Source organism: Pelecanus crispus, chromosome 1 (assembly GCF_030463565.1).
Source record: "Pelecanus crispus isolate bPelCri1 chromosome 1, bPelCri1.pri, whole genome shotgun sequence".
Classification (NCBI taxonomy): Eukaryota; Metazoa; Chordata; class Aves; order Pelecaniformes; family Pelecanidae; genus Pelecanus; species Pelecanus crispus.
The window spans coordinates 220,577,987-220,602,527 of record NC_134643.1 but is presented as its reverse complement, the minus strand read 5'-3'; the positions used below and the strand labels follow the sequence as shown (position 1 = coordinate 220,602,527).

Genomic DNA, 24,541 nt, shown 5'->3' with positions numbered 1-24,541 from the left:
AAAAAAAAAAAAAAAGGCTGGTAGTTTTTTTCCCCCTAATGAGCAACAAAAATGGTGAAAAGCACATCCCATTTTGAGATTATTAAAACATAATCAATTTCAATATGCAACTAACTTAAGGAATGAGTTCAAAATATTTTTAGCAGTGATTTAACATTTATTTATACTATGTTCCTAAATGCAGTATTTCCTTTGTGTGGTCCCTGGATAATATTCAATAGCTTCATTGGGTTTTCAGTCAAAAAGGCACAGACAGCTGCAAGCATACACTTACCAAATTTCTAGCAAGTTACCGTATATTTATGTGATAGCTGTATGCAAAGGAATTTCATAGGCCATAAGCAAAAACTCATTGTGGGAAATAATTAAAATGGACAATTCAGAAAACTTTACAAAAATACTTCTTTTTATTAAAAGCAGCAGTTTCAAGCAGAACAATACACAGAATGTAAACATCACTAAGTTCAGCTCCAGCCTGCCAAACCTTCGAGAAAGTCTACACTAAATGCATCTACCGTACTAGCGAGTTAACAGGCTATATTATAATTTGAAAATATATTTTCTACTTTGAATTAAGAAAAAGTAATTTATCGTAGTCTGTCCCAGCGCCAGATACTGGCATCATCACACACAGCTATAAGGATACTACTATCCCTGCTAAAACTGGTTTGTCGAATGGCAGCCACACATTTAGGATGAGTAAGGGTCGTACACCTATAAATAAAAGAAAATTATTCAGCTGCAATGTTAAATCTGAACTTACATACTACATTATGGAGCGCTGTTTCACCAACCTCTTACTTATGTGGCCTAGGAGAAATTGGAGGGCAACAGGATTACACCCTTCATGGTGTATTTTGTATTCCAAACGTGGACTTGGGAAAGCAGTAATTTCCTGTTCACCCACTGCCATTTCTCATCCACCCAATTTTCACTGAAGCACTGACTGAAAGCTTATTGAATCATGTTATTTAGGACTTCATCACCAATGTTCTCTCCCAGTGGTTAGGAATACAGTATCATAATTGGGTGATTGAAGACTTCAGCATTTTCAGGAACTTCGTACTTTTTTTTATATATATATATATACACACACACACAAACGTATTTATATAGATACTTTATATATATTTTGTATATAAATACGTGTGTGTGTATTATATATGAAAAAAGTAAAAAGAAGTATATACAATTTAATATGTAGTGTGTATATAAATATAATGCATATATTATATACATAATGTGCATATTATTTTCATATATATAATATTTTTATTTATATGTATTTGTATTTTTATATATTTTTTTATATATATTTAAAAAAGAAAGACAAAAAAAAAGACATGCTGTAAAATCTCCTGGCCACGCAGGTGAGGAACTGGAAAGCCATACTGTTTTCTCCGCATCATGCTCATAGCTACCGTTTATACTCTCATTACTCTAGTCTTTTCACCTATTTCTCCTTTGCCACGTGCTACACCCACCTAGCCTATCTTCCCTTAATTGCTTTGTAAATTTTCCACCTAATTACTTTGTAAGCTCTTTGAGGAACAAATTGTCTTTTACTGTATTGACATATGGTGCCCAGCACAATCTGATTGGGGCCTCTTGGCACTACTGTAATATAAATAATGAATCAGTAAAAAATAGTAAATGTTAACCTTCAGGGGCTCAGAATGTTCATTTATTTACCTAGTAGTTAAAATGGAAGGTGACTACTCCTGTTAAAGAATTTCTATAGTTATCAAGTAAAGGGAAAAGGAAAGTACCCCAACTCCCTGTCTTAACAAAAATAAAATTTAAAAAGTACTCACTTGGCTTTATGAGGATCCTCTATTTCTAAATCCCAAACATAAAGTTTGCCAACCTGATTGCCCAGAGCAAGCATCTTTAAAGGAAAGCAGAGGATATAGAAGTTTTAAAATACTACCTCAAAGAATGGAAGTCGGAATTTTATAAAGGCTCTATAGCTAATAAATTACGTGTGAATGTTTGAACATCAATGACTTAATGAGTTTCTTGGAGGGTCTAGGAAAGGTATAAAATTTGCCTCCTTTCTCCAACTTTATTATCCACCTCTGCAGATGGGGGAGGAAGATATCAGTAAACATATCTTTAGTCGAAAATTAATATATCTTTGGTAGAACTTTTTCCATCAGGCAGAACCCAGAAGGAAAAATCTGGAGCTCCTCCTGTTTCATATAAAGCCCCTTGCAGTAAATCATTCTGCTTCTCAAACATCACATCACATGAACCAAGACTTCCCACATCCATAAATATGGAATCAATGAAAAGCTACGCACCTTCAAATACAGCAAAGTCAAAGCTCACACATACCTTTTGCCAGAAATCCATTGAAAACCTCATGTACCATATATCACACTGGCTGTAATCAAATCTCCCAAGTATGGTCACATTTGACTCACTGGGCTTGATTTTATCTATATCATCTTCCATTTTGCCAGGTTTCCAGCACACAATAGCATTTTCACAAGACTAGGGGGAAACAGTGGAAAAAAACCCCAATCACCTATATTTACAATTTATACTGCACAATTTATATTAGAAACTGTATAATTTACATTATAAATAATTTATATTATAAACTATATTATTATACAATTATACAATTATTATACAATTATATTACACAATTTATATAGCAGTCTAGCTATAAACACGAGGATAAAAACATTTCACCTCACAGCTTCCCCAACTACATTAAAAATAACCATAAAACTGAAACTCTCACCTCTGTCCTTAGAAACTCTGTCCTCATCAACAATACGTCACTGCCCATCGCTGGGAGCCTGCTGCCCTCACAGCTTTGCCAGGTGACAGGACTGCACAAGCCCCACCTCACCCACTTCAGAGGAAGTCAACCAGATGTGCTCGAACACACTTGCATGAGCAGTTTAGGTGAACCTAGACTTGAGGACTGTTTACCCAACCCCTCCAACCAACAGGACCATGCATGCAACAATTTCTGGCAAAGAGGCAGTAAGGCCGCCCAGTTTATTATCTGCAAGTAAATGGTACTGGTGGACGCAAACACAAATCGAAGTTAGTCCATTAAGGGAACCCTCATTTCTCCCTTTAGCAGCAAGACCCCTCATCTGTATGTATATATTCTCCTTCTGTATTCTCTACCAATCTGGTTAGTTGGTTTCCCTGTACTTTTAGCAGAGGTACAGCTGTAGTAATAATTTTGCTTTTTAAGTACAAGCTGCTTATCCACACATCCTGACAGCTGACAAAATTCACAATACACTGCATAAAATCATTTGACCTAGCATATTAAGTTAACCTACAACCCAAATTCTAGTAACACTTCTACTGTTTAAGATCCTCAAAACAAGCAAGTATGAGTAATATAGCTGAAAAAGCTGCCACTTTACCTTGGAAAGAATTAGATCTCCCAACCATCGTACACAGTCAACATAGTTTCTATGTATGTCTCTCGTAGAAAAGTCAGGAAAGTGAATTTTCTGGGAAATAAAAGGCCTATGGAGAAAAATTGCCAAGTGAGGTTCGGAGAAACACAGAAGCACAAGTCTAATTTTTAATGACCAGTTTTAAGATATCTCAATGTTAAAAGGACAAGCCTGTCTCTGTTGTTGTTTTAACACTTTTATAACAAAGTCGATTTTGTATGTTGTTCTGCTGTTAGGGTTTTTATTTAAACAGTGGGAACAGTCCCTGTTTTCATCTCATTCCTGATGAAATGTTTCCCACCGTACAAGACTGTGCCGAGACAGTGCTAAACAAAACCACTCCTTCAGATGCCGAATACAGCTTCCATGCCAAATACTTCAAGAACAAATTAAAGCTCAGTTTTCCTGATGCTGCTTTTGCAACATCTAAACTGTTAAACAGAAAAGCACACTAGAAAAAAACCCATAATTTTAAAAAAGCACGCTAAAAAAGCATCATTTAATATTTGGTAACATTACCAAAAAAAGCGAGAGTATTTTCACAGCTAGTCTCATTGCTGAACATGTTCAGTGTGTTTTAGACTCTTCAATTCTCTCAATGGTTTAACTGGAAGTTAAGATTAAAAAGTTGATGAACTTCATAAAGGAGGATTTATCTAGCATGTATCTAATTGCTATGTTTACTTGACAATTTATTCATATCTGAGGTCACATCAGAGCATGATGAAAATTCAGGTTATTACTACATAAACGGTTTTGTCCCCACCCCAAAGTCAGATAACAGATACAATAATTAGTAATAACTACCCAACATAAACTATTTGCTATATTTAATTACATGGATTTGATTGCTTCCTAGGAATTTTGAGGTGAGAGAAAGAAAAGCCATTGACAAGCTTGTATTTCACTGTGTTTAATTAAGAATTATAAAGATAATAGTTCCAGATATTTTCTAGTCAAGCAGATAAGAAATAATTAATATATTTACAAATAAAAGCATCAGGACTTTAAATCTTAATTCAGTAAAATTCTACTGAAGCAAACATCAATAAGACACATCTTGCAGAGGGATTCAGTATGCAGCACAACCCCCAGGTCACTCGCTATCCCCAAGAACTCCCAATTTAGATAGGAATTAATCTGGGCCATTGATGAGAATATTCATGTTTTGCAAAGACAGCCAAGAAGACGAAGACTACATACCTGTTGGTTTTATTTGGGTTGTACTCATAAGACTCTTTGATGGCATTTATCATTCTCTTGGAATTAATTCTCCAGAGTTTTAGAGAGTGATCCATCCCACAGGACATGATTTTTTCACCAAGAAGGTCATAATCCTATGTATATGAAATAATTTTGACGACCCCAGCCTAAGGTGCATTGTATCAACTCAGATTTTAGTCCATCATTTCCATCAAAACAGCATTTTTGGCTTAGAGAATACAATAAAAGTGTGTATTTCAAATAGAAAAATAATGACTTAAACCTGCTCACTGCAAAGTAGCACAGTATCTTAATAATTATATTTACTCTCTCTCAAGAAAGGGAGGCATATTCAACAGCACTGACAGACAATAAATCTACTGCTAATGCTCCCCCCTCAGTAAATTCCCTAGGTTTCATTTTATGGAGCAACTTCGGCAGAATTCCAGGGCTACCACATGGGTGATGACTATTTAGAACCACAAGAGAATAATACAGTGTCAGGTTTCATACAGATGCACCCCTCACTTTTCAGGTTATACAACAGGAATGGAAACAGTTCTTAGGAACAGCGTATTAAAAGTCACCTATTCTAGCTGATTTTTGCTGGGTACCAGTGTCTGTTCACAGCCACTGAAATGCAGCATAACTCACCTGAAGTAAGTTCTTTCCTTCACTACCATGTCTCTCAAGGCTTAGTTGTTCTTGCTGCTTCAGCTTGATAAGACCTCAAGAACTTCAAAAGTGGGACCATCATGAAAACTTTTTACTCTTTCTAGCCCCACTGAGCTCTATTTTGTTTACTTCTAGGCTGCACTGTGAGAAAACTAGCAGAAAGTGAACACCTGTCCTGTATATTGAGAGGTGGCCAGGTCAATCAAACCACCTTAGATTTAAACTTGTCTATCCCCTTAAAACAGTATTTATGCACTTCAAGATTTTTTAAATTAGGTATAATATCAAAACAGTGCACAAGAGGATAAAAAGTTGCATACGGTAGGCTTACTACCCTTTGTAAATCTAAATCACTGCCCCACAGTCTTCCACTTACTGCACTTAACACCTCATCCCTGTGCCCTTCTACTCCTCCAAATATTGCAACCAGCGTGTCTGTCTGGATGTTCCACAGTCTCAATGCATGATCTATAAAGAACAAATAAAATTACATGCTGCTTTTTATATGTACATATGAATAATATATTTCAGCTTAACTACTTTCAATAACAGATGTTCGTGTAAACATCAAAAAGGCACTTAGTTCTTCTTCACTTGTAAGAAACAATGGAACTGCATTAACTAAAATTGCCGTTACAACTAAACTATTGTTAGAGTAATTCTGTAATTGACAAAGCGTGCCCACCCTCCTCCCCTAGGGACAGCTTCTAACAAAAATATCCTTGGATCTTTAGATCATCCAAAAAGCAAAGAGTCATCTGATCTTGAAAAACATGCTTTTATTCAGTCTTATCTCAAAAATAATTGTATATACCAAAAAATGCTAGAATTCCCTTCAGCCATTCTTACATCAGCATTCAGAGAAGTTTTGATTTTTCATATTTTTAATCTTTAAAATATTATTCTTTACGAACCACAGACTGTAGTGATGGGAAGACACTGTTTCTATAAACAATATGTACTCCAAAGTCAATTGGACTAATCCACTTTTTAAAGAAAGTTTTAACAATTTCTAATGAAGAACCTCTACTGTATTTCCAATTTGGAAATGGGAACCTCTACTGTATTTCCCTTTTGGATTCCACGAGTTCACTGCACTGACTTACAGCAACATCAACTGGAAGGCCACACAGTCCCAAATATTTCCCTTTTTTTCTACTCATCTCTCAGCCAAGCAGTTTTGAGGCTCCAATATTCTCCTGCCTCATGCCCTCTCAGAGATAGTACCTGGTCCCGAGATAGCACATTAAAACTTGTAGTACTATGGCTGATGTCAAAATATTATTAAAAAGAGAACCTAAAAAACCATACAGAACGCAAGAAATTCAACGTTGCAGACCCACAGCACAAACTTGACAGTTGCAAGAATCGGAGAGGTTCCCAACTCCTGTTATTGTGTAGCTTCATCAGTAATAGCAAATACGCTAAAGTCCCCTTACGTGAACATTTCCAACTCTAGCATTCCTGAAGCCTTGCTCTTGCGACAGATCAGGTATTCCCTTACTTAACAATACAGTCAAGATTAGGAAGTTGAGACTGTTTAGACATTCGGGACAAGCCCGTAAGACACCATACCAAAAACTCGCTTCTCCCTTCACTAATATGCTTTTTCCACAAAGTTCAGTTAAAGTCAGAGCTGCTCCTGAGCAACAGAGAATGGAAGTTTTCCCATGAACGTGGTGGTGAATGCTGTCTGCGACTTTACGACATCCCCACTAGATGGCAACGTGATTCAACAACCGAAAAAATGACTGTTAGCGAAGGTAAAGAGCAACCCCAATGCTCATGTTTCTTCTTCCCTAAAAGCAGTACCGTTCACAATCCCTTTGCACCACAGGTGGAGTTATGTTTATTGTAGGCCATGGAGTTAAGATGTACATATGTATATAGCCATAAAAGAGCAAGATTTGCTCTCAACTTTCAAGGTAAACTGGTTCAGTGCCATTAGTAAAAAAAAATTCATGGAGGTTTTGGCCATTTTCAAGACCAAAATCCAATCCAAAGTATCCTGATTTACACAAAAACAAAAGAGGCTTTTTTCCTCACCTTTGCTTACAGATAAAAGGAGATTTGGATCTCTTGGATGGAATTTCAGTTCATTGATTGCATTTCCATGGCCCACGTAGTGCTGGGATAGAATTCAGAGACCAAGTTATCATTTCCCCTCATGTTTACACGATTTTAGAAGACATAAGTTTCATGCCTTACTGAAATGCAAGCTGTGTCTCAAAGTTCTGAGCACTCACCTTTATGCACTGCATTGTAATAGGATTAATTATCCTAATAATACCCCTGGACCCTGCCACAGCCAGAAGAGGATGGCTTGTATTGCTATCGTATGTCCACGCACAGGTATAGAAATTTTCATCTGCCTACAACATCTCATGTTAAGGAACACAGAAGAAACAGGAGATTTTGTTTTTAAAAGCAAAAGAAGCACTTTTTTTTTTTTTAAAAGGTGATTTTTTTTAAGTAGACTTGTTGCTATTTTATGCAAGTGCCCAGGAGCCTCTGCTGGACCCAGTAAGAAAAAGATACATATTTGATTATACATCTACAAATACAATCAACATTGCCTTTTCTATAGATGCCGGTTTCCTCAATTCTGTTCCATAACAAGGCACACCTTCTCTCTGTTGGCATCACTTTTCAACCTCTTTCTCCAAAACATCCAAAGACCAGGAATAAAATGAGGACGGATCAAGACTGAGTTCACAAGTTACTGACTTGTGTACTGCAAATGATCAACAAAAGTTATTACCACTTCAGAGCATGAAACATAATTCTTAGACTTTAAACCCAGTTCCAATTCACAGGGAAACTGAGACCACTGTAAAGCAGCAAATGTGAAACGTTACACAAATATTATTGTTGGGAAGATTAAACTGATGGAGAATCAGTTTTCAGATACTTTAATACAGCATGTTCCATGAGTCTACATTTCTAATATTATTTCAATAGGAGGGAATCGAGGATGCAGGAAAGAGGTAAAACTTGGACCTAACATAAGAATGTGCCACACGAGCAAAGTCTTAAATCACAGACAAAACCTTCCTATGCTTTCTTCTACAAAGCCTCTTCATTTTTGATAAAGAGGAAGCAAACACGTGGCTTTTTAACTTAAAAGGATACATCAGCATCCACATACGACTGCAGCAGACGGATTTCTCCTTGGGAATGACATTCATATAAAGTAACCTGGAGAGGGAAAAAAAAAAAAAAAAGTGGGAAAGATTGCTGCTTACTTGTGATATTTCAAAAGGAAATCACATGCACCTGTGTACCAACTTCCTGATGGGGAGAGGTAGTGTGCCTTTACGGTTTAGATCTCATCCATCATCTGTTTGTTTTCAACAGGTGGAAATGGTTTGATAAAAGAATGCTCACAGCAGTTTCAGAAAAGCACCACTCCAGGACTTGTCAGCAGTCCTTCCCAGGCATTAAAATCTACTATTCAAATTGTCTTAGTAAGATTGAACGCTGTTTGGAATTAGTTACTGCAGCCATCTTTCACATGACCTGGTCTTTTAATGAGCCATTGATGCCTTGTTTAGCACTTTTGGTAACTGCCAGGTAGAACAAACCTGGAAATAAAAGGCTTCTTGTTTACTCACAACACTTGCATAGAATGCATTTCAGGAGTTATTTTCAAGACTGAAATGACACAGATCCTTGGTCAGAAAAAGCCTATAAATTCACTCCACACAGGCCATTAATTTAGCTACTGAGCTACCTGGCATCACTGCAGACACTCCTCATCCCATTTTAGAGCGTATGACCTTTTGGAAACAATAACATCTATGAAGAGTAATTTTAATGCGAAGATACATTTATGCACCTCTCTTCCTTATTCCATGTTTACACTACTGAAGGATTTTTTTCTTTACTATATAGGCTAATTCCCAAATAGTTAACACATGACTTCATAAAACAATCCAGAGGATGCAACTCTCCCAAGATCACAGATGCTACATATCTCGGAAATAAAGCTTTCTGTATGAAGTATCCTGTGTCCATAGTAAAGACAGGTAAAGGGATTGGTTGAAAAAAAGAATGCAAACATAACTACACGGAAGAGCTTATGGCTAAAAACAGATTACTCACTCTGTTGCTGCCTACAGTGGCAAAAACAAGAGGATCACCTTCTTTACTGTGCCAGTTAAACTGGACTCCAAACAAAGGCTGACCATGGTCCTCCTGTAGATGTAAAGTAAGATTAGAGACAAAAAAAAAAAAAAAAAAACAACAACCAACCCCAAACAACAAAACCCACAGGCATATTGTAGAATATATGTGAAATTCAGCTCTGGTGGTATACAGTTTAATTGATATGTTTTCCTCCTCAAACTACTGGGTTCACATCCAAAATAATTTCAGATAGTGAATGGTTGAAAAGAACAGTTTTACAACATCACATTTTAACTTCGCTGTCTTAAGGGAGGTTAAAGGAACATTCTGCCCCTCCCTTCTTTCTCCTCCTTCCCCCCTCCAAGCTTTTAAAAAGTGAAGGGGAAGAAATGTTGTCTCACAGTTATGGCCAGAAGCTGGCAGAACTCCTGAGTTATATTTGCAGCTCTACAATTTTGTTTTGCAATTTTCAGCAAGGCAACCTCTACATCTAAGGCCACATCTATACGCATTTTATACTGTAATAATTACTTCCACACAAGGATTTACAACTTCACAGAGAAGAATTATTAGGACAGAGAGGAATTATACTGCTATAAGGGTGGAGAAGGGCCACATTTAACTATTACAGCACAGTTAGGTCTTGCAACTGTCACAGACATGACAAACACTCCAGTGTGCCACAATGCTGCTACAAAGTTCATGTCTACAAAGTGTTTTCAGATCGCCTTCACAAACAGTTACCAGAGAAATGCCAAGTATTATTTTTATACAGCTTACATCAGTTTAATAGAGGAAAAAAAGAATCAGACATGTTTATGAATTGTGATGAATATGGTGGTGCTTGTTAATAATTGATAACAGTATTTTGGCCTGTCCTGACAGGATGTTTTCAGTAAGAATAATGTTCATTAAAGTGCCTCCCCACAGGGGACTGTCTGGGACAGTGCAGGCAGGAAGGAAGTGTCTCAGGATGGCTGTTAAGCAGCCTTTAAATGGCAGTGCTTCAGAGACAACAGGAGAAATATTAGCCCTGGCAGCTCTGGCCTATCCAAGAACCAAAGAATAAATTTGAGGAGGGGGTGTGGGTGGGGAGTCCAACACTACTCAGAAAAAGAAAAGTAAGGAAGCCTGGAAGAATTTAAAACAGCATTATTTACCGAGAAAGGCAATGTCTGTTATTAACGTAGTTAGAAGAGCTAGAAAAAGAAGGGGGAAAACCTTTCAGAGATGAAGGCCCTCCTGCAATTCTTTAAGAGAGGTAGCAACTTTCAAAGCTGAATACAGATTAAAAAGAATTGTTCAAAGTTTAGCACAAAGTATTACCCATCATAACATCAAAGAACAGACTAGCGGCTTTATGTGATGAGGGATATGGGATATTAGCAAAGGGAAAAGTAGCAAGGTTATTAGTGACCCTGTGACAGAAGGAAAAAGCAGGTATTCAGCATCTGTAAAGCACTACAGTTTAGTTAGAGATGAAGGATGAGGAAAACTCTACACCATAAAACTGCATACACAAGGCCATGACTGTAGTGTCCAATGAAGTTATGAATTTTCCTTTCTAGGCTTATTTTTTTGAGTGTATTTAAGTCTTCCTTGATGAGAATGGCTGAGAGGTCAAATACAGAATACTTAAAAAAAAATTTCCACTAATAATTAGTCAGCTTTGAATTTCTGTGTGAAAGAGCTCATGCTGGTGAATACTGAGGGCTTTTGACATACTGCATGAAGATAACCCAGGTAACATGCATGAGTTCTTACTACTTTATTACAGAGATGTATTAGCAGGTTTTGCGCTTGTTTTTCTGGAATAACCTTGTTCTCTGTCATGTACACTGCTTCTGATAAATTTAGTGAAATGGGAAAAGTGAAGAGGAAAATGTTTTTCCCCCCCTCAAGATAGGACATTTTTTCCAGCATAAGTTGTGATAAGTTTTGTGATTTTCTAGGTAGGACCCAGACTAGCATGATACATAGTAAGTAGAGAGATACAACAGAGGGCCATACTGTTTCCGTAGTTCTATGTTTGAGTACATACCTAAAGTATTTAGTAAGCTTTTTCAAAGACAACCTATTTCCCTAGAAAAATTACTCTGCGAGACATATGTCTTTAGACTACTTGTATCATCCGCACTACATTCCTCACATCAAGTGCTACAACCTCCAAGAGCCTGACTGCACGTATCGCAGTTTTTCCTGGTGTTTAATGGATAAAGGAGTCAGGCAGAGGCTCTTGCAGGAAGTCACTAGGGTATCTGAAGAAGTTATGCTCACCTCATTTGAACTACCATCATACTCACTGGTCAGAGACAGCACATAGCTATTTTGATAATGCCTGTCCACTCTAATTTTTGTCCCAGGTGCTAAACAATGAAGCAGTTTTTAAAAAAAACATTACACTTCTAGGTGCTGCACCTTATGGTTATCCTGAGATGCCAAGTATGTCATGCAAATCTGACCACTGGTTTGTACAGACAGAAAAATGACCCAGATGCTGGTCCAAAAGTAAAATTGTGAAATGCCATCTTGACCCTGGTATGAATAAAGGGCACAAAACCCAAAGTACTCAGGTTCTTCATGCACCAGAGAAAGAAGGCAGAGGAGAAAACAGACCCACAACTGTTACAAAAAGGCAAATAAATAAATAATCAATGGTTAGTTCTGCCCTTACTCACTCAACGCCAACTCAGGGTCAGTCAGACATTAAGGCTGGACCTGTCTTTAGATTGACGGCAGTGAAGTAAATACCATGCCAACGCAAAAAATAATCACCTGCAACTGCATGAACACATTTTAATACACTGTCACCCACACTGCCAGCGAGGAACCAACCAACCACACATGCGTTTCCAGTTCCCTGAAGCGGAAGCAAGCCAGTACTGGCAGTGGTTTTAGTTACCTCTCCTTTACACCTCAACAAGCTAGAATCTTGCATGTGGCTGGTTACCGATTCCCAGCTCAGGGGACAGCAAGTAGAAGCTGAGAGACAACGCTGGACTGCTAACAACCACTGAGCCACACTCAAGCAAGAGCAACGGGTAGGGTAAATAACAGCATTGTTTTAAAGGGAGCACATCAAAGCAGCATACACACAGTTCTTTGCTGAAAGATCTATAAGCAAAACCTATATGGACATATGCGAGGATGTTAGCTGTATATGCTCATTTATAAACCACATTTCCATTCAGCCCACAGAGAGCAAAGGTCTTACAGTACACCTTAGTGTAACTTAGTACTGCAAAAAGAAAAAAAAAAAAAAAAGCAGTTTTTTATTTCCTGTAATTTTCCAAGTTATATTTTTGTTTTCCCAATGCTTAAATTTCACCCGAAATAACTTCCACAGTAGTGTTTAAAAAGCATATTTAGCAAGCACTGAGTTTTTCAGGCTGAATCATAACCATTTAACATTCAAAGCAGACGGTAATGGCCATATTTCTTTGTTTCCCCAAGGAATAAGAGTAAAAAGCAAAATAAGAAGGAAAAACAAGAGTAGGAAACTGGAAAAACACATACTTTATACAACCCTAAATAATACTAACTTCCACGTCTTTAAATCATGTTAACTCTTCATTAATGTCAGTACATGCACCTTACAGCATAGTTCAAAGACATACAAACTATGGGATATATGATGTGATATCCAAAGAATCACAAATGTCTTTCTGAACCGATATACAACATTCAATTGTTAGAGTTCATCTCCACAGTATCTGCAAAATTAGTATGGAAGAACAGGAAAAAGAAGAGAGGCTTCCTCAAACATTAAGTAAAAAGGAGTTACCAAATTTGGCTGCTACCTAGTCTTTGTATTAACATGCATGTTTATTATTATTATCATTAATTTCAGTTCAAAGAGAAATGGGAAGAAAAGATAATAAAAATACCCCACTTAGCTGAAACACTACATTTACTCCCTCACAGCTTGATTCCACTTGCACAGGAACCCATTTCCAGGCCCTGATCCAAATCTGCAGAAGTCAGGGATTGCTTAACTTCACGGGGTCACCCTATAGTGGGGCCTGGATTGAAGTTGGGGTGAGGGATTGTTCTGTTTTCCCAGAAGACACTTGAAAAATAATAACTAGATTGGAATATTTGGTCTGCAGATAGAAAACAAATATGCTTAGCAAAACTCAGAACTTGTTAAATGTTTGGGTGCCGAAAGGCCTGTGCCTGTGTTTGAAGCATGACTTGAAGCCACAAAAAGCACTATCTGCGGAGGCGATTCTTGCATATCACAGGAACAGCTGCCTACCTAGGTGGAAACAAAAGAGCTTCCCTTCCTCCTACACCCTGAAAGGGCTGGAGATAATTTTTATACTTCAAAAAACACATTAAGATCAACTTGTTTTCCAGATACTTTTGCCAGTGTAACTTCATATCACAATTTCTGCAGTGGCAAAGCTCCTTTATGAGATTCCCGTGCTCCAAACCTCTTATTCCCTCCCACTCAGCTACCCCAGCATTTCAGTGAGGCATCTGAAGCCAAAGTTCAGAAACAGCTACATCAGCACAGCTCAAGAGTTAAGCGTGGGGGAATGACAAAAACCTCTTAAAGCAATTCTGCAGAAAATATCCACTATTCTCTGCTGCACACATTCCCTTGTTAGCTAAATATGAAGTTTAACAAAACTCCCATCTTGTTCCAGACGCAATCTTTTCTTTATTTAGAAATCTTATAAGAATCAAATCAGATGGCATATTTACAGCTTTTGCCACATAAATATCCCACACAAGGCTGGGGAATGAAAAAACAACATCCCCACAGTGTAAAAGAAGAGAAAATTCATTCAGTCCACCATAGTCTTGTCACCAGTGCAGAAAAAAAGAATACTACCCTAAAACACAAGAACAGGAGATAAAGGGATGTGGATTCACAGTTTTAACACCATCAGGTATTATGTGGGAAGATAAATATGACCTAGATCAAGTGCAAACACATAATCACAACGCTCACGATAAATTAACCAAATTGCCTATTTATGACAATTGCCAGAGGACAGAAAATACCTCAACTGGTAAGTGAGAGGAAAAGGAAAAAGCTACTCCAAGATTGTTGGGTTGTTTAGCGTTTTTTTTTTTAAAAATACTTTTCAACAGGTAGAAAAAGTTGTAGAGGTTCTATGCTTTGCATCAAGTCGTCACAGGTTTTATTTTATTTGAATTTGTTTATCCAGTTTCTTAGATTTATCTCAAACAGCTACAGCTTCAATGAAATACGTAATAATAACACACTGCATGTAACTTTGCAAACCTGCACAAAAATTGGGTTGATTGCAGCACTACCTACTGCTTCCTATTTCTCAGTATCCTTTTTCTTCAAAGCTTCAGCTATTCCAAATAAGAAAGGTACTTTCTTCAAATGAGCACGGAACATAATTATATACAGATATTTAAAAGTATTTATCTTGACACTGTCTCACGGTCAACATTAACATTACTGCCAGCAAGTGGTACCCAGTATTCCCCCATTAAAGCTTACACATACCTACCTTTAGGCTATTTACACATTTGAAGGAATATTTGCACTTCTTTGACTTCCATTTTCCTTTCCCCCAGCTTTTTCTTCCTGGTGCATTAGGAGTGTTTGTTGGTGTATCAGGGCGTTCGGTGTTAGTACCGCTTTCAATACTAACAGCATCATCCTGCAAACATTTAAATTGTACAGAATGTAATAAAGATATCATTAACTGCTGTATAAATTCAACTACTTTGGCAGCGCTTGGCCTTTTCACTTTTCCTTCTCCTCCGTTAGAACAGAAGATCTTCTAGGACTTGGTGTTATTTAGATTCACGTATTTAAATCTATTACTAACATAATAGCATTCCTCCCTAGAAACAGAACGTGAGTCACATGAGGACTAATCCAAGAGGGAGAGACATGAACTGTGATCTAGTGAAGTTTCTTCAGAATACTGGTAGCTGCTTTTAAGAAAACGTCTTAAGATAAAGTGGTCGCTTTCCCTAGGAAATATCTTTGACACAGATGAAACGAGTACTTCTCAAGTACTGAAGGAAGAAGTTGTTTGTGTAAAAACATTGTGCTTAGCCATACCAAGAATCTAACCGTTCTGGGAGACTTCTGTACGCCCTCAGCAGCATCACGCACAGCACAGTTCTACAATAAGTCAGCACTGCCACTAGAAGAGGAAGTCCCACCTCTCCCTCCTGCTCTTTCGTACCGATACTTGCTTCAACTAAAAGCTAAGTTAGAAAAAACAAAATCAAAAAGAAAATCAGCTTGCTGTCTGATCAGCTAACTAATCCAACTGGCCCTCCAACTGTCAGCAGCCAGAGCTAAGGTAAGGACAGGGAGAACCGAAAAAAGGGGTGCGCAAAACAACCCACCCAGTCGCTGAGCAGTTTTAGCTCAGCTTTGGACAATTAACAGAAACTACAATTTCATACACAGCCTGACTGCAGGACGCTACTCGAAAGGACATTTCTGTTCTCTGCATCACCCATCACAGCGCACTTCAACTTCACCTGCATCATAACTGGCACCCCTGTGCTTCCATATGAGTAAGTTCAGCTTGTTAAAAATCAACATTATTTTCTTTTTCTGGCAAGGTCTGTTCACTTTCCATCAGAGCAGTGAGGGAAAACAACTCATCTCAAGGCCATGCGATTTCTAGATCGGAACTAAGGGATACAGAGGCAGACAACAGCCCATCACTGGAGGAGATTAAGTGTAACATGAAGCTGCATCAGGAACTCTACTAGGAATACAGAATAAGGTCAACTGTAAACATTAAAACACTGATTCCCACCAAACATTTATTCTTTGTCCCAGTTTCATATCTGTATCATCAGAAGCCAGTAGAGGTGTACCGGTCTTTGGTTGCCCAACAACTCTAAAAATCAGGACATCAGGAGGAAAAAAAAAGGAGGAAAGACAACACACAAGCCTGTAAGTGAACTGCCCAAACCTGGAGTCATTCCCTTCACCTTGCATCCCTAAGGAGCCAACCCTCCCCAAAGAAGTATAACCAGATTTAGCAGTTTTTATGTTTTCCAGTTTCTTCTCCTTCACCCTAAGAAATTTCAGAGCTTGCCAAATTGTCATCTCCCAAGCGCACCTGCTAGCAAGAGTCGTGATATTTCACAAGACTGAAGTTTAGACGAGTCGGATATCGTCAATGCCAGAACACCAGGCACCTGGTATGATGCCACTACTCTGAGTACCTGCAACTACAACATAACCAACAACCTTGCACCCAGGATACCTGTGGAACAAAATACACCCTTTCTCCAAGCCAACACTATTATGCCAACTTTTAAACAGAATCCCCATCTTTCAGGAGTAGTGGAGTCCAGTAGCAAACTCTTGAAAAGGGAGTCCTTTCACCATTGAGACAGTTCACATTTTCAATTACCAGACAGCCCACATCTGTGGTCACTGACAGCCGACAACGGACCACCAAAGCAAACCTGAATGCCTTTGTGACCGAATTACACTTGGATTCACAAATGCTGCGGAGCAGTAAAAAAGAAAATTCAGTAGCAGTGGTGCGGAGCACCTCGAACCCACTTGTTGCCTCACAAGCAGCACTTTCCACAGGCTGTGGGGGATGTCGTCCAGATGCCTCACTTTCTGGGTAAGTGCTCTAACCGGAAAAATCCCCATACTGCATAACGCTAACACCCAAATAACACCCCCCATTGCAGTAACTACATAAAATGACTGCTAGATACCTTAGGTGAAGTTTAACTTTCAAGCATAAAGCTATTCTGTATCAGTCACATTACCTTTGCTCTGAACACTAGATTTTAGCCTAACTTTGGAGATTACAGCCCTCATCCCCTGCTGCCTCCTTCTTCTGACAGAAGCTTATGAGCACTGTCCCCTACTCCTCGTTCACCAAAGGGCTGCACACATAAATTTATGCTGCACGTTACTCTGCAACGTGACGGTGAAGACACACGACACAAAACTGCAAGAAAAGATGGAAAATTTTGCTGTTTTGCAGCAAAAAAAAAGGAAGTCTAACGCATCGAAGCGGACTTGGGAGTCCGAGACCGCCTAGAGCTTGGGCCTCAAATTCTCCCCCACCCACGTGGAGGAAGAGCGAGCCTCCCTCCCCCAGACCCACGCCGCTCTCTCCCACCGGGGCCTCCCCGTGACGGCCCCCCCGCCCGAGGGGCAGCCCCCGAGCCGGGGCGGGCGGGCTGACACCCTCCTCTCCCGCTTCACCCCCATCCCCTCTCCCGCCCGGGATGCCCCTGCGTCCCGGCGGGCTCGGACGGGGACCCGGGGGACACCCGAGGCGGCGGGCCCGGGATGTCCCCTCACAGCGGACCCGGGAAGCCCCCTCACAGCGGGACACGGCCCCCCCACGTCCCCCCCCGCCGGCCTCAGCGCTCCCGCCCGCCCCCGGCGCGAGGCCCCGCAGCCGCCGCGCGCGCGCTCCCGCCTCACCGCCCCTCCCCCCCCCCCCCGCTCCAGCCGCCTCTCTCCCCCGCCCGCCCTCACGTTCTCGTCGCCGGACAGGTCCCCGGGGTTACTGTTCTCGTCGCTGCTCAGCTTCTGCTTCTTCGCCGGCATCTCCCCCCCCGCGCCCGCCGCCGCCGCCGCTGCCGGGGTTTCTCCCCGCTCAGACATCTTCCCCGCCCCCCGCCCCGCCACGCAGCCGCAAAGCGCGGACGGGGAGGTCGAAACGCCTGCCGTAAAGCAGCGCCGCGCCCCGTTCCGCGGCCGGGCAGCGGCGAGCTGCCACACTGCTGAAAAAGCGCTCTTCCCGCGCCCGGCGGCGCGCGGCGCCTGAGGGGGCCGCTGGGGGGGGGGGGCGGCGCGGTGCCCGCTCGCCTCGGCGGGGCCCGGCGTTGCCCTGAGCCGTCTCGCAGCGGCGCGGAGGCCTGGTGGCACTTGATATCGCTGCCTGTAGCGCGGCCGTGGCAGGCAGGCAGGGCCGGGCGGGCCGGCGGGTGAGGGAGAAGCAAGCAGCCCCCGTCGCCACGGGTGGTAACGGTCCCTCTGTCCGTCTTCGCGCGGTTCTCGGGTGCCGTTCTTGCGCCTGAAGGGGTTTTCTTGCTCTCCTCTTGCTCGACCAAAGTCCTTTAGTCTGAAAATGGTGTTGCCGGAGAAGGAAGGTAGGCTTGGCTCTGCTGCCTGCTCCCGTAGTCCCTGGCAAGTTCCTACTACAGCTATAAATGAAATAACTGCAGTTGCCAGGTTTTTATTTATTTATTTCAAAAACCACAGCTCCCAGAGTCATAGTAATTATAAACAGTAAAAAAACATCTGCCAAAGGGGAAAAGTAATCTGCCCGCAGGCACAATGTCTTATCTGCTTTTCTTGTAGGGGCAGAAACAAGTCTTTTTTTCCCTGAGGGAGACATTCCAGTCTCAAAAAATGATTGCTTTGAGGGCAGTGACAGAGGTGAGCCGTGCCCTGTACGTACAATTTAATCTCGCCTAACCTTTGGAGATGAAGAGAGAGCTTAAAACGGGTCATGTACTATAGTGTTTTTAGCAATAGGCAGCCTGTTTTTAATTCCACAGAACTGTAGGCTCCAATGAAGCATTGCATAATACATAGCAAAAGGTTGTAGTTTACAATTAATAAAAGCTCTGCCCAGGTCTGTGCTCTAAGATCAAGGTTGTGATAAAAGTGTTTGTGGGAAAACACACAAAGAAAGAACAGGCTTGTTTTTAAAATACGACAGGATGTTTTCAGGCTGGCATCTTAAGATTAAATCGCAACTGTGCTGCAGATCTGTTGAAAGAAGGGCAGGCACAAAGTTTTCAGTGGTGAGGGTTTTTAGCTTCTCCCCATGGGTGCCCTTGAGCTACTGGAGGGAGAACAGCTCCCCTTCATTTTGCAGCTGTCAACTGATGTCCTCCAGATGGCCAGCTGGGCCTTCAGCTCCAGCAGGTTCCACTGGCTCATCCAAAACATAAGGGAAGTGAAAGCCTCAGCTAGCCTGTGCTTCTTGGCCTGCACGCAGCAAGGTTCCCCACCCACACCCAGAATCAACCAGGCTCCATCACCAGCTTGCTGGGCCCAGACTGGTCTCTGCCTTCTCCTGTCTTCTGGATGCTAGAGGACTTCCTTCACCAGGTGACAATCCTGCTGGCCTCTTTAGACAGTTCGTAGTCTAAACCACTTGCCTGTTTTTTGCTTTCCCAGAAGACATGAAAGGCCGGTACACCAGGGGAGCTGAGTTTCCAAAAGGCATCGTACACTTCATCAAGCTTCTATTTAAAGAATTAGTTCTATGGTTAAACACAATCTTGAAAGTTCAGAGAATTTGCTTCACTTTGTGCTCTGCTGAGATTCTCTTTGGAAAGTCCCCGTGCCTTTCTGTACCTCAGTTTCTCCACTGTATTATGGGAGAAGCATTTCTTACATCCCAAGGGGCTATTATGTAAATATATGTACATTATAGTTCATGATTTGTTTAATTGATATGATACTGCTATATAAATACCATACATATATTATCTAAGAAGTAGTAGGGCCCTTGACATAGTGTATAGAGGAAAATGGGAGACCCATAAAATATTTTTTGAAAATCTGCAGTCAGTTTGAAGGAACAATGATTTAGTGGTATTTTAAAAGCACACAGTGGGTACTTGGCAGGGCTAGATTTGATATATATGGGAGGATTTTGCCAAATGTGAGTTCTCATAGGACTGCAATTGGAAATGTCAAAAAAAAAAAGAATTTCTGGAATGCCTCAAAGACATGGGGTCTTAAGAGATGAGCTGGCCTTTGGGGTTTTTTACATACCAGAATATTTCTGGATCATTCAGAGACATTGAAACACTTTTTATATATGTGGGTTGAAAGTAAATCAGTGTCACTCCTTTCATTCATTCTCTTCAAGGCATGCTTCTTCACGGAATCATGGGATCATGTAGATTGGAAGGGACCTCCAAAGCTCATCATCTCTAACCCCTGCTCAAAGTAGGGCCAGTTAAAGCTGGTTCCTCAAGGCCTCATTGAGTCCAGTTTTGAATACCCTCAAGGTAAGAGATTTTGTAGCCACCGTGGTCCTGTTTTCAGTGTTTGATTACCCTCATGGTAATCTTTTTTCTTCCTTGTAATGAGCCAGAAATTCCCATGCTTCAATTTGTGTCCCTTGCTCCTCATCCTGACCTCCCATCCCTCCCCTGAGCATGTTTTCTCTACATCCTCCCATTAGGCAGCTGTAGACAGCGTAAGCTCCCTCCTTAGCTTTCCCTTAAGGCTGAACAGACCCAGTTCTTTCAGGTTCTCTTCACACATCACGACCTCCCGTCCCCTGACCAGCCTGGTGGCCCTCCACTGGGCTCAATCCAGCATACATCAATATATTTCTTGTACTGGGGAGCTCAAAACTGGGCACTTGTAAGATGTGGTCTCACAAGTGCCAAACGGAGGGGAAGAACCACTTCCCTTAACTTGCTGGCTACACTCTTGCTAATAACAGCCTTGTGTGTGGTTAACCTTCTTTGCCGCGAGGGCACTCTACTGTTCCACTCATGTACACCAGGACCTCCGAGTCTTTTTCGACTAGGCTCCTTTGTTGACCCCTAACCTTTACTGTTGCATAAAGCTATTTCTCTCCCAGTGCAGGACTTTGCATTTGCCTTTGTTGAACTGCATGACGTTCCTGTGAATCCATTCCTCCACCTGTCTAGGACACTCCGCATAGGAGCCCTGACCTCCAGCTTATCAATCATTCACTCCCAGTTTAGTATTTTCTGCAAATTTGCTGTGATTGCCCCCATCATATCATCCAGGTCATCAATAAAAGACATTAAACAGTACTGGCCCCAGTATCAATCCCTGAGGGATGCCACAAGTAATCTGTAGCCAGTTGGACTTTGTACCACTGATCATTCTTTGAGCCAATGGCCAAGCCAACTTTCCATCCACCTTGTAGTCCACTTATCCAGCTATATTTCACCAATTTGACTATAAGGATACTGTAGGAAAACATGTCAAAAGCTTTGCAAAACCTTTACATCCACATCTCCTCTTTTGTCTACACAGACAGTCTTCTCACTGTAGAAAGCAATCAATTTGCCCTGGTAAATACATGCTGGCTGTTTGCAATCACCTTCTCATCCTTCATGTGCTTGGACGTGGCTGCCAGGAGGATTTGCTCCATCACCTTCCCAGGGCCTAAGGCTAGGCAGACTGGCCTTTCATTCCCTGGATCTTTCTTCTTGCCCTTCTTGAAGATAGGTGTGATATCTACCCACCTCCGGTCATCAAGAACCTCCCCAGATCACCATAACCTTTCAAAGATGATAGAGAGTGGCCTCACAGTGATGTTGGCCAGCTCCTCCAGCAGCCTTCATTGCATCCCATCTGGTCTTGTGTGCCTGAGTATGTCCAGTTGGCTTCAGTGCTCCCTGTCGTCTGTGCTGGATACTGCTTCACTCCCATAGACTCTGCTCCTAGGCTCGGGGAACTGGGAAGCATAAGGGCAGACCATGTCAGTGAAAACCATGGGAAAAAAAGCAATGAGTACCTCAGCCTTCTCCATGTCACTGTGTCCCCTGCTCCATGGAGCAGTGGACCCATATTTTCCTCAGCCTTCCTCTTGCTGCCAGCATACCTACAGAAGCCTTTCCTGTTAACCTTCACCTCTTTGTCTGGTTTCAACTCCAGCTGAGCTTTGGCTTTCCTAACACCAGCCCTGCATGCTCAGGCAATGTCTCTGTATTCCTCCTAGGCAGCCCATCTGTGCTTCCAGTTTCTGTACACTTCCTTTTTGTGTTGGAGGTCAGCTGGAAGTCCCTTGTACATCCATGCTGGCCTCCTGCCGCACTTGCTTGATTTTCTGTACACCAGAATGGACTGCTCTTTTTTCTTAGCGTAAGGTTGTTCTTGAAGATCAACCAGCTGCCCTGGGCCCCATGTCCTCTAGGGCAGTCTCCCATTGGATCCTGCCAAGAAGATTCCAGAATAAACCGAAATCTGCTTTCTTGAAGGCCAGGGTTGTGATTCTATGACTTGCCTTGCTCTTTTCTCTCCAGATTTTCAACTCTACAGTCTTGTGTCTGCTGCAGCCAAGACTGCACCTGCACGTCTTTGACCAGTTCTTTCTTGTTTGTAACAGGTCCAGCAAGACATCTCCCCTGGCATCTTTCTTCCTTGATATGCTTCAGGCAGTCTATATAAAACAGAAGCACCTCCACCCTCCTGCATTCTTCTGGTGGCGATTTTGGCAATCAGCTGGTCCAGGTAGCCCAGTACTTTTTTCTCCAAGAGTAGGCAGTAGAGGATACTTAAGAAAGAATGTAAGAAATAGTGGTGGTTTAAAGAGGCTCAGGGTTTGTCAGCTGTGTAGGTAACACTGAATTTTGCCATCCTAAAGGTGAAGGGGCTGTGCTGTGCTGTGCTGGGAAAGGAGGGTACTTGAAATAGAGAGCTGCTGGGCAGATGGATCAAGGAGCAGAGCCCTGGAAAACTAAGCTTGTTGTTCCCCCTACTACAGGGAGCATGGAAGAGGCTCGAGAGGTATTCTCCCCAGGCAGTACCTGCTGCCCTCAAACCTCTCCTGTTGCTCAGTGGAGCAGCTGTGAGTCCGACTTTTTAGAGCTCCGGCATTTTCAGTGGGGCCCTGGCCTTTGTGCTGCCCCTCATATTATGCTGCCTCTGGTAACAGCTATTTTACCTATGTACAGAGATAGCTCTGCACCCAAATTACCCGATACCGGCATCTGCTCTATAAAAAGTGTCCCTTATATTGATATTAACTGTTTTCTATGTGTGTATAGGTCAGAATTGCTGAATTAACTGGAAAAAGTAATTTTTTTAATTTTATTAGCTCAATGGGAAAACATAGCCATGGCAACTGAGGAGGATTCTGTTCTGCTCCGTGTATTGTCAGGAACCCTGTCAGTTAATCTCCAATTACAGAGGCTGTTTTACTGGGATTTTTATTAAGAATCTGAAAACACAGCTGGATTTTCAGAACACCAGTTGAGTTTGTAAGTCTGACAGCTAACGTTGTAGTTTTTGCCTTATGAAAACAGCAAATTTAGAAGGCAATGAAAAAGCATTAACACAGAAACCCATAGCATCCCTTTTGCATAATGGGAATGCAACAGCCAGAAAAGGATGCAGTCTATTTTCCCCTCTTGCTTTTGAAAGATTAATGGGTCAAACCTTTAGCTGACTCACGCTCTGAAAGCAAGGAACAGCTCACACATTTAAATCTCACTGCAGAAGTTCAGGATGATATGGATAAAAGTCATATATTTTATCCATCTGCTAGAGCTAACAACCTGCATAAAAATGGAAGGTGTATCTGAATCAGAAGATGAGACAGCTGAGTTGATCTAACAACTCAACACTACTGAAGGAAGGATATCTCACCCACCCCCCTTTCCAAACCTTCTTCATGTTCCTAGTTCTGGGTTTCCACCACTTTACCTTCCATGGGTTCTGCTTTTCAAAAGGCTATCAATGAGCCAGTTCAGCTCATTAACCCAGAAGAAAAATGATTAAGCACAAAGTAACTTGATCTTTTCTCTTTAGCTAATGAACAAGACCAGACTTCTGCAAACTCTCTGATGACCACCAGAACTGGGTCAAAGGAAGGCTGGAAGCTGCAACCAGGAGTGAAAGATGGCTGAGAAACAAGATCTTCGTCCTGATGGTAGTGGTGAGCTCCAGCTCAGCAATCTCCTGAAATCTCCCAGTGTGCCACTTCAGTCCATGGTCTGTCTTCAAGGGTGAAAGAGTTTGACCCGAGGTGTAGGACTGGCTATGTTACTGTAACAATGCTGCTGTAATGATGACAGAGGCGCAGCAATGTGCAAATAGCATCAGTAAAGCCTAAACTCATTCTGAGGTTTCATGGTCAGCAACAGCGCTGCTCAGGCAGCCCCATCCCACCCCATCCATCTGGCCTCTTCTGCTTCCACCTGCCCTCCTGTTCTCTGCCAGGGAGTGATTTATATAGCTGTGTAATGAATCACACAGGTCAAATGATCTGGCAGAAGAAAACAAACAACATTTCTCCATTTTGCCTAGTTGTATTAGGTCAGTCCCTTTGTTTGTTCACCACGTAGCTACACAAACAGTTCTGCTGGTGCAGTGCAGGGAGTGGCACACGAACAATTGGTGGGAAGAGAGGGAGGTGGGAGGAAAAAAG

At 41.6% G+C, this 24,541-nt stretch overlaps 1 protein-coding gene across 1 annotated transcript; it reads right to left on the bottom strand.

Moving 5' to 3' along the window:
- Positions 1-454: 454 nt before the first annotated feature.
- EED (embryonic ectoderm development) lies at positions 455-18,045 on the bottom strand. The gene is made up of 12 exons (XM_075708591.1): positions 17,917-18,045; positions 14,936-15,088; positions 9,417-9,509; positions 8,445-8,510; positions 7,559-7,684; positions 7,359-7,440; positions 5,689-5,780; positions 4,638-4,771; positions 3,399-3,504; positions 2,338-2,496; positions 1,815-1,888; positions 455-714 (listed from the first exon to the last, which is right to left on the bottom strand). Exons 1-12 carry the CDS (start codon positions 18,043-18,045, stop codon positions 588-590), a joined length of 1,341 nt encoding a protein of 446 aa, XP_075564706.1. The 3' UTR covers positions 455-587.
- Positions 18,046-24,541: the final 6,496 nt, after the last annotated feature.